We start from the raw sequence: 15183 nt of genomic DNA, 5'->3' as shown, positions 1-15183 counted from the left end.
CTAAACGGTGCGGTCCCAAATCCTAAAGTGAACCCAGTGGGGAGGTGACAGGAGGGGCGGGGCCCAGAGCAGCCTGGACTCCAGCAGGGGCCCTGCTGTCCGTCGCACACACCTTGACAGCTTCCAACCGTGTGGTTGCTGACCTCCGAGTACAAGCAGGACACACTGGCCCTCAGATGACCTGACATCTCAGCACCGCGAGCCCCTCGTCCCCACGCACATCCTCCCGGTGGGCCGGCCCTCACCACGGCATGGTTGGTGGGGGGACCTTCACGAGTCCTCCACCCTCCAGCCAGGCCTTTCCTCGTATCCCGCTCTCTCCAGCCGCTGGGAAGGACCCGGAGTTTGCTGAGACCCTCGGGCCTTGCCACACCGATCACGTGCTGCTTCCTGTGTGCCTTCTTTCTTGGGAATTTTCGGCGTCTTGTGAGGTCACCGCCTTGGTGCTTCTCCCCGAAGTCACCTGCCAGGAGGTGACCTGAGCACGTGCTCATCTGGTGTCCAGATCCCGCAGAGATCTCACAGCGAGCATGCCTGACGGATGATGATGACCCCCACGGCTGCCGCTGCACGGATGCCGCTACCTCGCGGCCCCGCCGCCCCCCTGGCGCTCGCCCTAGGTTACAGCGATGGGCAAGGTGATGCCCTCACCCCGCAGGGAGGTGACCTGCCAGGGCCAGCAGGACGGAATCCCTGCAGCAGGGTCCCAGGAGCAGAGATGCTCCTCCAGGCGACCCACTGTGGTGTCTTGTTGACTACCACTCAGGACACACACACACACACACACACACACCCCACAGACACTGCACACACTACACACAGAAGCCTCTGCTGCCTGGTCCCACCTTATATACCAAAACCCAGTACAGGATGGTACCCCATGCAGCACACAATCACTTATTTTAATTTCGTGTACCAACGTGTCATGATGTTCCACAAAGATCACGACTTCCAAGTGTTTTGCACTGACCCACAAAACAGAGGTCAGAAAAAACTTAACATTTACTTTTAAATGGGAAGCAATGAACCTGCTACGTAATAGTCCCTCTTCAAAACTTGAAAGACTTAGTAGGCAAAATATATATATATTTTTTTGATGCTGTGTCTCACATTTTGGGAAATTCAGGAAAATGAGAATCTTTCCAACTGGCCTCCTCTTGGTTTGGTGATGTATGGTCACCTCTGTGGTCTTCACCAGGCACCCAGGGCAGAGACAGCAAATCGGAAGATGAAGAGGACAGAATCTTTAAGAGGTGCTCCATCAAAAGCACTGCACAGTGCGTCAACTACGAAAAGGAGTAAGGAACTAAATAAAACAGAGACGTGAACACGAATCTAAATGACATGCTTTGAGCTGCTCCTCAGAAGAAAACTGGAAACCAAGATACCCGAGCCCTGGATGGAGTTCAGCCCTGGACGGTTTTCTCTGTGCGACTGCTTCACAGCGCACATCCCATCCCGACAAGCTCGAGCCCAGCTGCAGCTAATGCTCAGATGCTGTGAGATAATAGTTCTCCCGAGCTCAAATGGGGTTTCTCGGTTCAGAGGAGATGCATGGCACAGATAAAAACGACTTCCTCTAACTGCTGATTAGATAAGCGGGCGCAGCATCCGTACTCAAACGCCAGCGCCCCAGCTCCAATTAGACCAAAGCCCACTGTTTTCCACTGTGAAAAACTCTCTCCAGCATCTCCCATCCACCCAGGCTGTGGAGAGGTGTTACAGCCCTCACCCACCGTCCTGCCACCGTCTTGGTGCCCTGCCTAGAGCTTTAAAACAAAAGTGAGATCTGGTACCAGAATCACCAGTGAAAAATATATGAATCCTCTTACGATTCACACTCCAGGTCTGGAACTCATGATGGAATAAAGCAATGTTTATTTCAAGTGAATGGACCAAAAAAGAGAATTTATGTGTAGACACAATCATTTTCCTGGATTCCAGGGGGAAGAATGCCAGACTTTTTTTCTACTTTTTTTTTTCCTACTTTTTTTTTTCTTTCCATTTTTGCCAGGGTGAATCAAACCCTGGTCAAAGTCTTCCAAGGGAAGGACCCAAGGTCCCAAGCTGACGCAAGAATTCAGCTTCAAGAATGCTCCAAACACCACTCTGGGGGGGTGTGACCTGCAGAAATTAGGTCCTACAATAAACCACCCAGGAAACAATGGCTGTCGCCGCCCTACTCTGGGCGTAGGTCCTGTTAAGTGAGCAAGGGAAGAACATTCTAGAATGTGGCAGGGTACGCACAAACACACGTCATCGCCCCGTATTCAAAGGCACCCAACCTCACACCTCCCTCTGCATTCGAGTGACTACTACACAAGGTCATCCTGATTGTCTGTCCACGGAGCCGAGCCGTTTGGAAAGCCTCCTTCAACCTCAAACCAGCCTCGAGTCTTTGGCCGTCGGCTAATTCAACCACCCCCTGGGCAATACTGGGCTTCTGCCCCTGGGTCTTCCCTTTGATTCTACTCTAAATCCTAACCTTGCCAGGCATCTCTCTTAGGGTACCATCTGGTTTTCTGGCCTCAAATCTCTCTTCTCCACCTCTGGCCTCTCCCTGTCTCCTCTGCTCCAGCCCAGCAAGCCTCCTTCCCTGCCAGCCATCTACACTCAAAGGGGAAGGGGCTTCCGACTTTATTCACAGTCTCTCTTGGGGCTGGAACCAGCCAGCCTGGTATTCTCACTCTTCCTCTCCAGGCCTGTGCACTTACTGATAGCATTTGGGAGCTGGAGGACCCCTGCCCAATTTTAGGACGGAAACCCACACAAGCAAAGGGAGAGCAAGGCAGTAATGGGTAAAAATCCACGCCCGAAGGAAGAAAGCAACGTATGGGTTATTGAATAAAGGAGGAAAAGAACTAAGCTTTTCGATCCTTTACTCACAATGCTTATCTGTCCTGTTAGACGCCTGTCCTGACATCATTTCTGCACGAGACACTTTTAATCACCCCTGGTCAACAGCTGTCAGAAGAACTCTCGACCCATTTTCCACTTCTCTAGGGCACCAGCCATGAGTGATTGAGTAAATTTGGGGGTTGCCTTAGGAGGTCACTGAGTGCATCCTCCGTTTTACCAGTTTCATACACAACCACTTCAGAGAGGCGAGATTTCTCTCATTTTTAAAGAGACCACTTCAGAAGAACGAGCTAGCATCTCATTAAGTAGACTGTCCTGATGACTAAATCCCTCATGGCCAGGAAGTTCTCTCCTGTGTCTATCTTACATTCTTCATGCTGCACTTCAGACCCTTGCTTCCTCTTATTCAGACCCAGAAGAAAATGGAGCCAGATGAGAGCAACAGCCTTGGCCTGGCCTTATTCCTCTGACCACCTTTCCACACAGTCCTACAGGACTTCCCTCAAGACTGGGGGAAGGCTTGCGGTGCAAAATCATTACTTTTCTCATGCTGGAAATGACCTGCCACCAGTGAGATGCTACCTCCCCGTCTTAGCGGGCTGGTTTCTACCTTTCCCAATAACTTGTTCATTACTCAGGTCTGTTCTCCTGGTTGGGATTAGATTTGTCTAAAACTGGTAACGAGGGCTCAGAGCTTTTCAAAAGCATCCCTTGGCTCTTTCTAAAACAGACACCCAGTGATCTATTATCACCTAAGACTTTCCCATCTTTTCCCATCTTTTGGCCTCTCGCCATTTCTCCTTGACATTTCCACCGGAGGAGCCAGCACCCTTGACTGGACCTTGGGTCTGGGGGTAGCTAGCACCTCAGTCTCTCTCTTGGTCTTGCCCTCTCCTAACTGATCCCTCCCCCGTCTTCTTGGCTGTGTTTTCAGTTTGCTTGTTCTCTGGATCACATTTTTTTAATTAATAAATTCCCCTTCTATTCCTGGGGTTGCAAATCTTATCCATTCTCTTTCCCTTCTCTCAGGGGAAGCTACAACAGGCTCCTTTACTCTGCCCATATAAACCTTTAAAAGATCTTTTTCTGCCTTTTACTGTCTGCTTTACTTTTTGACTTTGTTATTCTGTCTTCAGCAAAGCGTGTTTGCATGTTTTCAGTTAACCCTGGAGACCATTCTGTGAGCTGAGTTCTGATGCTGCCGCCAGTTTGAAATGAGGGCACCAAGGCTCAGAGGTCTGCCTGGGAGGGGTCCAGGCTCCACCCTTCCCCTCCCAGGTGCAGCTTCTCCTGGGCCAGCCTCCACCCTCCCCACCATCCTCCCCACCCTTTACAGCCCCGGTGCCTTCTCCCTGGCGCTTGCTTCCTTTTTGTGCTGTGCTGCTCCTGCTTCTGTGAAGGGAGGGGCCCCCCCGAGCAGGGAGGGGCCCCCAAGCAGGGAGGGGCTCCTGCTTCCTGTTGTCTGTCCCCTGACCCTCCTTCCTTTGCTTTCTTCCCAGGGAGCTGACGCAACATGCCTTTGAGTGCCTTTCCTTCTCCTTCCAGCTTCTAATTCCCCATCTTTTAAAGTGGTCTCCTAATGCTACTGACATACTTCATTTGTTCAGTGCTACCTAGGATGCATTACTTTAATAAACAACCTACCACCGCCTACTCAAGCCAGCTGATTTCCTTCAAAAACCATAAAGGATGGTTTCTAAAGCTCAGTGGCCGAGCATGAACAGTAGTCGATTTCCTTGATGCTTCTCTCTACTCCTTGGTCTTCTGGGATTCTCTCCCACTCACCTGTCTCCTTAAACCTGCCCGCTGTCTGCTCCTGTAGTCTGGGCTTCTGTCCTTTCTAGCTTCCTGGCAGTGAACCATCACTCCTCTGTCCCTGGCCCCCACTTCCAACCACTTTTCCTGCCTGTCCACACGGCAGCCGCTATTTACAAACCAAGGAAAGAGGATTCTCGGGTGTTTGAAGTTTTACAACTCTGAAATTCAGTTTTTAGGAACCTTATGCTGAAAGGAGAAGTGGGTGAGCATCGTGTCGCATGGCGAGGAAGCACAGGGAAGAGCCTGTGGGAGATCACACCCCCAGCTGTACCAGCCACACCTGCACGGGCTCTGTCAGGACCCAGCCCGAATCTCACCACCAGAACGCAGTCTTGGAACCAGGGCCTTGATGACCTCTGACCAAGGCAGATCACCCACGACCTGAAGTTCTTAAGGGGTGGTATATTTAGAACGCGAAGGCATTTATAACGAAGGCTTGTTTACCTACACCGAGCGGACTCTTCTTCACTCTCCAGGAACCAGCCCGACTTTCAGTTCTCTACAGGTTGCCCAAGGTGCCTATGGCTGTCAGCCTGCACAGCAGCTGCAGGGATTTCAGTGCGCAGGGGTGGGTGGGGGGGCTCCCCAGATTCTCCACAATGACCCCGGAGTCCTAACTCTGATGTCTGGGTTCTCGGTTCATTTAAATGGCTAGTGGGTACGTATCCACATAATTTCTTCTGGCTTTTGCTCCCTGAGCCTTTGCAAATTTTTATCATGTATACACACCCTCATTGTCCTAATGTTTTTATTTAAATTTGATCTTTTAATGTATGTAAATGTGTCTTGAAAGGAAACTTTGCAGCAGTACAGGGTGTATGACAAACCAGTACCTCTGGTAATAAACAGAAGACAATCTTAAACATAAATGCATCAATTACAACAAAGCATGCCCTTTTGTGTCTCAGCTTTGGGAAACCCTGAAAGGATGTGTGTGGAACAAAGGGAAAGATCCACAAACCTTCTTCTCTCCCACTACTCGCCCACATATACATTTTCTAACAGGGAAAAGGAATTCAGAAATGTACTTGTTTTCTTGGTTCATCTACATCAAAGGGCTTTAGCCACTATCTTTGTCTGTTTGTACAGCTAATTGTATAGCTAAATTGAAACAGAAGAACCATAATACCCAGAGTCTATTTGGTTTCCAAGACACATGAAGACATACAAACTATGTTTTTTAGTTATCACATTAGGATGTCCTACAGGAAAATAACTGGCGATTTTCAGAACCCCGCGAACTTTACACATGTGCCCTCCTTGGCTGTGGCTCTTATGAGCTGACCCACATGAGATCTACCTGTCCTACCTTATTTCCACCTGTGTACCCTTCCTGATACTCTTTTGTGCAGATGAGTGGCTCTCAACATCACAGTTTTTTCTTTATAAAAAGAAAAAAGATAGGTATTCCAAGGAACTGTTGACTCTTTAGCTGATGAGAATAGGGTATAATGGAGTGAAAACCAGTCTTTGAGTCAGAAATTGAGTCTCCTTCTGACTCTGCTATGTGACCTTGGCTAATTCACTGAATTTCTCTGGGCCTCCGTTTTCTTAAAGAGGGTGGATTAAGATTTCTCACCATGAACTGTAGCCTGGGTAGGTTAACCAGGGGAGAGATTGCAGATACTTCCATATACATTCTTTTATGGAGAAGGCATGTAAATGTCTGCTAGTCAAGATTATCTAGATTTATTTTTAACATTAAAAATTTTCTATTTGTCAAATTTTCTACTTTCAGTTAAATTGGACAGTCAAGAAATAAGGATAACTTAAAATGGCCAGATTTGGCTCCTTCTAAACCAAAGCTATGAAAATGAACAGCCCTATTGCCATTACACATAAAATGGATAATTTTCCCTATCTACAATCCATAAAATTGGATATTGCTGCAGTGCGCTGAGGACAGAAGGCCAGTGACATGACTGCTTTGGGGGAAGCTCCTCAGCTTGGCCACATTGCTCCCCACATAGGGCTCAACGCCACACTGAGCTGGGTCTCCCGTCCTTCATACAATAGGGCCCCATCCTGCATCTTGTGTTTCCTTGACATGGGGGTTGAGGGGAAACCACAGGTGAAATGACTATAAAGAGACAAAGGTTCAGGAGGACTAGAGCACGTGACAGTCTGTGGACAGGAGGCCACTTACCCAGTCCTCTGTCACCCTTGGAGCTCTGCTGGCCTCCAGACGTGGTGGAAAGGTCTTCAGGGACAGGCATGGGTTCGTCACCATCGTCGGGGGTGTCACTCACCGGGGGGCTTTCCTTCCCTGAAGAGACAATTAGGAGCTTGAGCTTCTGGGGACATGGTCACCCTGGGGGTGGTGGTCACTGCGATGGGCCAGCAGGGACAGCCTGGGCCTCACCGTGGCTTGGCTTCATTCGAGTTACTGGATTGAGTTCACGTTTCTCTCTGGGGATTAGAACCTGCTTTCCTTTCTATAAAATAATATCATTGCCACACCCAAAACTGAGAGGACACAGATGTGAAAAATACATGTCACCTAGAGATCACCACTATTAAAACTGTGGTGTGTGTGCGTGTGTGTACACATACATGGATACTTATATATTATGCATAAGGTGTGGTGACATATTTTCTTGATCAAAATAAACTGTACTTTTTAGACATTCTCATAACCAGTGGCCCTACTTCCATAACTTTGCGGTGTCTGTGTAATACTTCATTGCATGGGCACACTAGGATTTATTTAAATCCTTTTTCTACTTTTGAACTTAGATTGTGTTCAATCTTTTTTTTTTTTTTTTTTTTTATGAAACAACATTGTGGTAAACCTCCAAACAGACAGCTTCTGCCCACGTTTTTAAGAACCACCATAGTATAAACCCCAGGAGTTTTATGCCTGGGTCAAAAGGCATTTTTAAGCCTCTTCACGTGTTAGGGCCAAATTTTCCCCTGTAAGTTTGTTCCACTTTACCCTCCGACAAGCCTGCTCACCACACCCTCATATTATTTCATTTTTAAGGTCACCAGATTGAGCATCTTGCTCAGAGCTACACATTCTGGGTCTGTTCACTCTCTTTTCAAGACCCAGGGGGTAGGTATTTTGCCGGCCTCCCGATTTGATTAACTTGATGGGGCCGGGAAGCCTGGAAGGAGGATGAACAGGGAATCAACACGACTCTGCCCCACCTGCACAGAGAGTCTGCCACCAGGAATTTTTATCCTCAAACTATGAAAACAAAACAGAATCCACACAACTCCAGAAGTTGCTTCACAAAGTAGGATTTACCAAATGAGACAGGGTTTTACAGGATGCCCGAATCTATTTTTGACGATATTATAATGTTTCATTGGAAGCTCTAGAAATGGGGAGATCATTCCCACTCCCAGGAACTCAATACTGGGAAGCCTAGATGTGTAGAAAATGCTCCTTCTCCTTTGAAATGGAAACCCCTGTACCTTCTAACATAGATGTTACCTAAAATTGAGTTAGGAGACAATAGACCCAGGCAAGGAAAGAGCTGGTGAGGCCCCCAGTGGATGCAGAATAGCCCATGAGCACTGCTGTGGAAGACAAGGAGGGATGAGGAGCCTCAAGGAAGGTTCGTGGAAAAGGGATGGGCTGGGATTGCGGGTTGCGGGCTGGGCTGGCAACCTGGCGTCCCAGACAAAGGATATTCCTGCACAGAAGCCCAGACCTGCAGGAGAGTGCACAGGTGATGATGAGGGCGAGCCTGGAAGACGGGGCGAGGCAGAGTGTGAAACTGTCCTGTCTGTTTGAATAAACCACCTGCAAAAGCGACACAACCCTTCAGGGGATGGGCAGGACCAGTGCAAGCATCTCCAGCATAGGAGACGACCCTTCCGGGAATAATTTAAGACAGAAGCTGCAAGGCACCAAGGCGATGCTTTGGGGAACAGTATCGCATTCTCTAGCAAACAGACATCACAGTTTAATATTCCAGCTTAGCTGTAATTATCTCAATTGGCATATTTTCAGTAAAGAGCATTATTGGGTATATTTGGATAGCCAGTACAAGATGGATAGTTAAAGGTGGGGCAGGATGATAAGAATTTCCCAAGGAAAAGCCAAAGGCCAGAGAGAAATTGATTGAAGTGCTCGTGTGACACTAAATGTGCATTACATCAGTAATATTTTCATCGCCCTAAAAGGAAGACTTTAAAAGTAGCAACAGCTAAAGACGCAGTGTTACTACTGTTCACCTACTTCATAAATGGGCCAAAGCTCTGAACAGGAGCCCGCAGGAAGCATATGACCAACTGACAACTCTTTTTTCCTTCTGATTTCCTAGAGTTATGGTCTTCAAACCTCGAGGACTTCAGGGAGGTGGTCAGAGGACTCTTTTTCAATTTTTTTTTTTGGTAAGAATAATATTTTTTTTTTAATTATTGAAGTAAAGTTGATTTACAATATTGTGTTAGTTTCAGGTATACAGCAAAGTGATTCAGTTATACATATACACACACACACATATTCTTTTACAGATTCTTTTCCATTATAGGTTATTAGAAGGTATTGAATATAGTTCCCTGTGCTATACAGTAGGACCCTGTTGTTCGTCTATTTTATGTATAGTAGTGTGTATCTGTTAATTCCAAACTTCTAATTTATCTCTCCCCCCCTTTCCCCTTTGATAACCATAAGTTTGTTTTCTACGTCTGTGAGTTTGTTTCTGTTTCATAGGTATGTTGATTTGCGTCATATTTTAGATTTCGCATATAAGCGATATCATATGATATTCGTCTTTCTCTGTCTGACTTACTTCATTTCGGGTGAAAATCTCTAGTTCTTACACAGAACTTCAGTACACGAAACCCGTCTTCTGCGTAAAGTGGGGACACTGCAGGGTAGGGAGGCTGAAGGACCAGAGGCCCAGGCCACTTGCTTCTGCGAGGACCCCCAAGGAGCCTCCACAGAACTGACCATGGGAACCCTGGCCCAACAAACTGACCGGATCCTTAAAGGTGCAGAGTGTGGGGTGTGCACGTTTGCACACGTTTCTGATTAACCAGCTGTCATGGTTACGGGCTGGGAGCAGGACACTGAGAAACTAGACTGTATTCACGTTTTGTTTTGTTTTTTATTCTGAGCTTCCTTAACATTGGAGAACTCTGGGATCAATTTAGATACCCGGGCACGAGGAAACCAAGGGAGCATCATAAAGAATCGGGATTTATCCAGTGAAGGGATGTGGTCTCTCTCCTCCATTCATGTGAAAAACGCATCCACATAATCTTTTTTCAAATGCAGCTGATTCGTTTCTTGGGAACAAGACCAACTAGAACTTGGTGAGATCCTAGACGTGCTTCCGTCTGGCTGGGCTCCTGTGCTGAGCTACAGCCCAGCCGTCCTGCAGCATCTCAGCACTTTCATTGTTTCCTACACGGGGGAGAAAAAGGAATAATGGAAACAGTAGGGACCATGATTCTAAATACCCTGGGTCGGGTCGATCAATAGGAGCTCCCCATGCAGAAGAAGCGAGAATAAAACATCAGTCTCGGCGTGTGCAGGGGCATCTGGTAAAAAGTCAGTACTGGAAGAGAGCGAGGTGAGACAGCCGCGTGCCTGTCACGAGCCCTGCTGGAATTCAGCCTCACCTCGCCTGCACTCTGTGATGGTTTTTAAGAGCTCATCTGATTTGCCTAAAAGCCCCCAAGTTTGAGCAGCGGCTACTGAGGCATTAATCACTGGCTTGAGCCTTGGTACTCAGCGACCCTGGGGTCCTTTCCCTGCTGGAGATTTCCACGATGAACCTCCACCACTTCATCAAAACCTCCATGGGGAGCAAACATATTTTTATGCGTTGATTTTAAACCAGTTTACCCAGTTAACCACTTAAAATACAACACCAGGTATAAAATACAACACCATGATAAAAGATAAGAAAATGAAGTTATTAAATCAAGTCAACACATAGCAGATAGTAACACACTGTGACCAGAAGTTAGTTGACACGGGGTACAGCTCAGATGTGACCAATTATAAGACAGATTCCATAATAAGTCACCTCTTTAAGACTCTTTCCTCAAGAGTAAAATGAGGCTGAAAAACATGATTTTGGCTTAGCTCACAAGGTTGCTGTGAGGATAAAACAATAAAGTGTATGGATGCTAATATGCTAAATAAGCTTATGGTATTATTTTGTAAATGTAACATCCTATAGAAAGAGGTATGCACAGCACCAAGTGCCCATATGTCCCCCAAGTGCATGTACAATGTCACACAGACACGCACAACTGTAGACAGTGAGAAATCAAGTATTGAAATGGAAGAATTTAGGAGGTGAGAGGTCATTTTACTTATTTAGAAAAATGAAAGAAACTTCTTACTAATTTCTATGTAAGTTACCTACTACCCATGTTTCAAATAAAGCTTTACCTATGAGAAGCATTTTGGGCAAATTAGATGAGAAAATTGTATAATTAGCTTATCAACAGCAAGCAAATATTCCTCAAGTAGATTATAATTCACCCAACAAAGTTCTGTGATTCCCTTTCTCCCTAGTGGATGAGTTTTTACTATGCACAATTACCCAGGAGAACGTAATTCCTGGGGGTAAATAAAAACTCAGAAAATAGACTCTACAGAATAGTGGGGAAGCTCCTGTTCAGCGCTATGTCTGGCTCCCGTAGGACTTCTGATCGGTTATTGAAACTGTGAGTCTCAGCTCCCTGTGAATTGAAGATGGTCCCTGTATCTTCTTCACGGGGGTCTTGTAAAGTTGAAAGGAGAAAAATGCTGAGGGCGGTGTTTGGTAAATCTCAAGCACTCAATCAATGTGATTTACTCTGATTAACATTTGCACTGACACTTCAACATAGATGAGCCTCATTCCCCAGGCAGGCGATGGATGTCTACAGAGCACAGTTCTTGTTTCCTTGTTCCAACGAACATTACAAACAACCACTAAGAAAACATCCCATAGGGCCCCGGGAACCTGAGCATCCTCTAAGCTCAACTGGCTCCAGTCCCCCATTTTGCAGAGGACACACAGTGGTCCAGGAGGCATGGAGAACGGTGTCAGGTCTCAGAGCTGGAGGTACAGATGAGGTGCTGATACAGGCCTCACAATTCCCGTCCTCCCACAGGCTGCCTCTTCCCTCAGAACCCAAAGCAAACCATAAGCCACATGCATAACCAATAATTTGGAAAGTGTGCCAAAGAAAAAAGAGACAGAGAAAGGAATAGAAAACTTACCCAAAGAATGAAGGAGATGTGCCCTAAAGGAAAGGATGGCTTTGCTTTAGACACACTCTCCTTCAAGCCTATTCAACAGCATTTCCCGACTCTGGCGGATGCAAGTGGGTAAATATTTATTGAGTGTCTACTATATGCAAGACCCTGTAAACCAGGGCTTAGTCCACGTTTAGGATAAATCCCAGGGAAGAAAGAAACAGGTAGTTTGAAAAAAAAGTTGGGTATTAAGTACTTCTCTATTTTTCAAGGGAGCAGTGCATATAGATTAGGTGGACTCCTATGAAATTGCTGATGTGGGAACTTTTTTTACCTATGATAGTGGCAATTTCATAGGGTTCAACTTAGAAAAAAATCAGTTTTTCTTTTTTGGGAGCAGCATATAACAAGGAATAATTTTGTGGGAAAAGGGGATGATTCAGAACATATTCCTCATATAAATCAAGAATTCAACTTCTGTTTGGCTAAATGTACATCCTTATTCTACAACTAACTGCCACCTTCCTCCATTTTAGAAATCAAAAAGGAAAAGTGATCATTATAAGGATTGTATTGGAGAAGCAGCAACAAGTAGAGAAAGTATGCTTCAAATCTTTAGTAAAAATGGCACAATTTGGGCTTCCCTGGTGGCGCAGTGCTTAAGAATCCGCCTGCCAACGCAGGGGACACGGGTTCGAGTCCTGGTTCGGGAAGACCCCACATGCCGCAGAGCAACTAAGCCCGTGCGCCACAACTACTGAGCCTGTGCTCTAGAGCCTGTGCTCCGCAACAAGAGAAGCCACCACAACAAGAGAAGCCACTGCAATGAGAAGCCCACGCACCACAATGAAGAGTAGCCCCCGCTCGCCGCAACTAGAGAAAGCCCGTGTGCAGCAATGAGGACCCAACGCAGCCAAAAAAAAAAAACGAATAAATGAAATAAATAAATTTTAAAAAAGGGCACAACTCTTTAAATGCTCTAATCTCTGTTTAGAATGCTCCAAGCTTAACACAATCCAAAGGACTATTTGTGTAAAGTGCTAGAAGTAGCATTTCCTTTGCTAGGAGTATACAAAACTAAATTTCAGACCAAATCTTGAATCTTTTTTAAACCAAAGAAGAGTTGGCTTTTTCAGGCCAACTTCATTCTTGACTCCACCCCCTGCCAACCTTCTCTTTAGCCACTTCCAAACAAATTGAGTGTTTAGCATGATGTTAAGGGCAAGAAAAATAGGAGAAGAAAATGAGGGTTTTGTTATGTTTGTTACCAATAGAGGGGATCAGAATATTGACTGGCCATTCTCCTACAAAACTTTCTAGAGATGCCAGCCCAGGCTCGGGTTTTCGGCTTTGCCTTTGGGACAGCAGAGTCTGCATGGATCCAAGGGGTCTCCTCCTCAATGCATCATGTAAGATGCCAATCTGGAAGCCCCGCAAGAAGAAGGTGACAAGGGAACACAGAGGATCAGAAACCACGAAGAGGTCTCTTTGCACCTTTGGGATGTTGAACATCCCGTGTTTCTGACCCTCTCATCACCTCTAGCCATGGTCTGCAATTCCAGGGAATGGGACTCACCTCTCCTTCAGCTCAGACTGCATCTACCAGCAGCTATCAGATCCCGGCCAAGCCAAAGGAGAGGCTCCAAAGAGCAAAAATTGTTGTTTTTTTAAATAGTTTTATTGTTGTTGCTGTTCCACTTACATTTAAGAAACAAAATATGTGTTTAAGGGAAATAAATCCAAATAATGCTGAAAGGCAGAAGATGAAAAACCAAAGTCTCCGTCCCCTTCTGCTCTAACCCATTCCTTCCTTCCATCCTCAGTCTTCCAAGAGGAAGTGCACGTTTAATAAGTATCACTCCAGAATTTTCCTAAACGTATATACAGGCATGTGGAAAGTGTGTGTGTGTGTGTGTATGTGTGTGTGTGATATGTTTTCATTTCAAAGGATGGGATCATACTCTGCATATCATCCTGAAACACGCTTTTCACACCTTCACATGCATCTTGGATGTCTTTCCACATGACTGTGTTCAGATGACCCTCACTGTTCAGAGCTGAACAGACAAGGGCATGGAGGGACCAAAGTTTTCCACTGTCAGCACCAACGCTGCAGCAAGCAACGGCAGAAACGCCCCGTGCCTGTGTGCGAGCAAGTCTCCTGGGCTGATTCCTCCAACACAACTTTCGTTTCTACAGATAAGGCCAAACGTGTTGACCAGTGTTCACGTCCACCAACTGTCCATCAACTGCCTACACGCCACAGCTGAAAAGCCAGGCGTCTGCTGGTACTTCACAGCCTGGAGAGTTCAATCCAGACTTTCTAAATGACAGGAGTGGCAGGGACAGAGCAGGGGGGACCGTGGGCTGCAGCAGGCCGTCTCCAGGTTGAGGGAACTTGAGTCTCCCCTCCTGCTCATCTCCCAGGAGCAGCGGGCAGGCAGAGTGGCAGCCAGCCCTGATCTCCATCACCAGGACGGACCGAGGCCCAGACGCAGAATTCAGTTACAACTTGGAAACCAGTGGGGGCAGGTTGGCCATGCCCAGAGGACCACATGGGCCATTCTAGCAGAGAGGCTTACCTGGGATTGACCATGGGCCTGAGACTGGAGAATATAAAATACTGAAAACCCGACTGCTGCTGACACACCCAGGTTCAGGGCGAGCCAGACAGTGGGCTTACTGGGCCCATGAATACGGAGCTGGGCAGGCTTGGCTAGACCGGCTGGGGGGTCCACCGCACGGGCATCACCCAGCAGGACAGCGTCATCCAACCTTGGGCCTCATCTCCCAGGCCTGCCCCAGGCCCTGGGTCTCCTGGGATGGGAGGAGCTATGTCCAATAGGGCTTGAAATAAACCTATGGTGACTGGGGCAATGTTGTTGCCACGTTTAACAAATATCCTGAATTTTGCCCCAAACTCTGTTTTCCAATCTACTTTCTCCTTGTCTCCCTTCCCCCTCCTCCCTCCATCTTTCTCTCTCTCTTTCAAGCACCTTCATTGGCCTGTGTTTGGACTCTAGGGCAGATCATCCATCCTTTTTCCTCCCCAAGAGCATCAACATAGATTGAATCCTTTCCAAGTTGCTCGCAGATGTAACAGGAAAACCAGTTTTATCTGGGATGGAGATTTTTCTGTCTAGGTTGCCACACTGGGATAATCTCTAAGAGCTGAGGTGAAACATGGATACCAATTCCATCTTGGCCTTTCCTCTGGCAGAACAGCCCTCTTCCTCCCCCGCCCCCCAGCAAGCACCTTGGCTTTTGGTGCCCACTGGAACGGTCTTCCTGGACTCCCCATATGGGCATCTCACCAGCTCTCACCTGAAACTTGGGACATGTCTTGACCC

General features: G+C 46.9%; 1 protein-coding gene across 8 annotated transcripts in view; it reads right to left on the bottom strand.

Moving 5' to 3' along the window:
- The window catches only part of IKZF1 (IKAROS family zinc finger 1), an 89383-nt gene that overhangs the window by 60754 nt on the left and 13446 nt on the right, over window positions 1-15183 (bottom strand). For 6 of the 8 annotated variants that reach the window (XM_082400516.1, XM_082400519.1, XM_082400522.1 and 3 more), the window contains exons 2-3: window positions 15158-15183; window positions 6824-6943 (exon numbers count right to left, since the gene is read on the bottom strand). The exon at window positions 15158-15183 is cut by the window's right edge. In XM_082400516.1, coding sequence (XP_082256642.1) covers window positions 6824-6943; window positions 15158-15183 — 146 coding nt within the window. Of the gene's footprint in view, window positions 1-6823; window positions 10040-15157 lie in introns of all 8 variants that reach the window. The other 2 variants (XM_082400521.1, XM_082400520.1) reach the window with 1 other exon arrangement.

Source organism: Balaenoptera borealis (assembly GCF_965194805.1).
Source record: "Balaenoptera borealis genome assembly, chromosome: 7".
Classification (NCBI taxonomy): Eukaryota; Metazoa; Chordata; class Mammalia; order Artiodactyla; family Balaenopteridae; genus Balaenoptera; species Balaenoptera borealis.
This window is presented reverse-complemented; position numbering and strand designations above follow the sequence as displayed.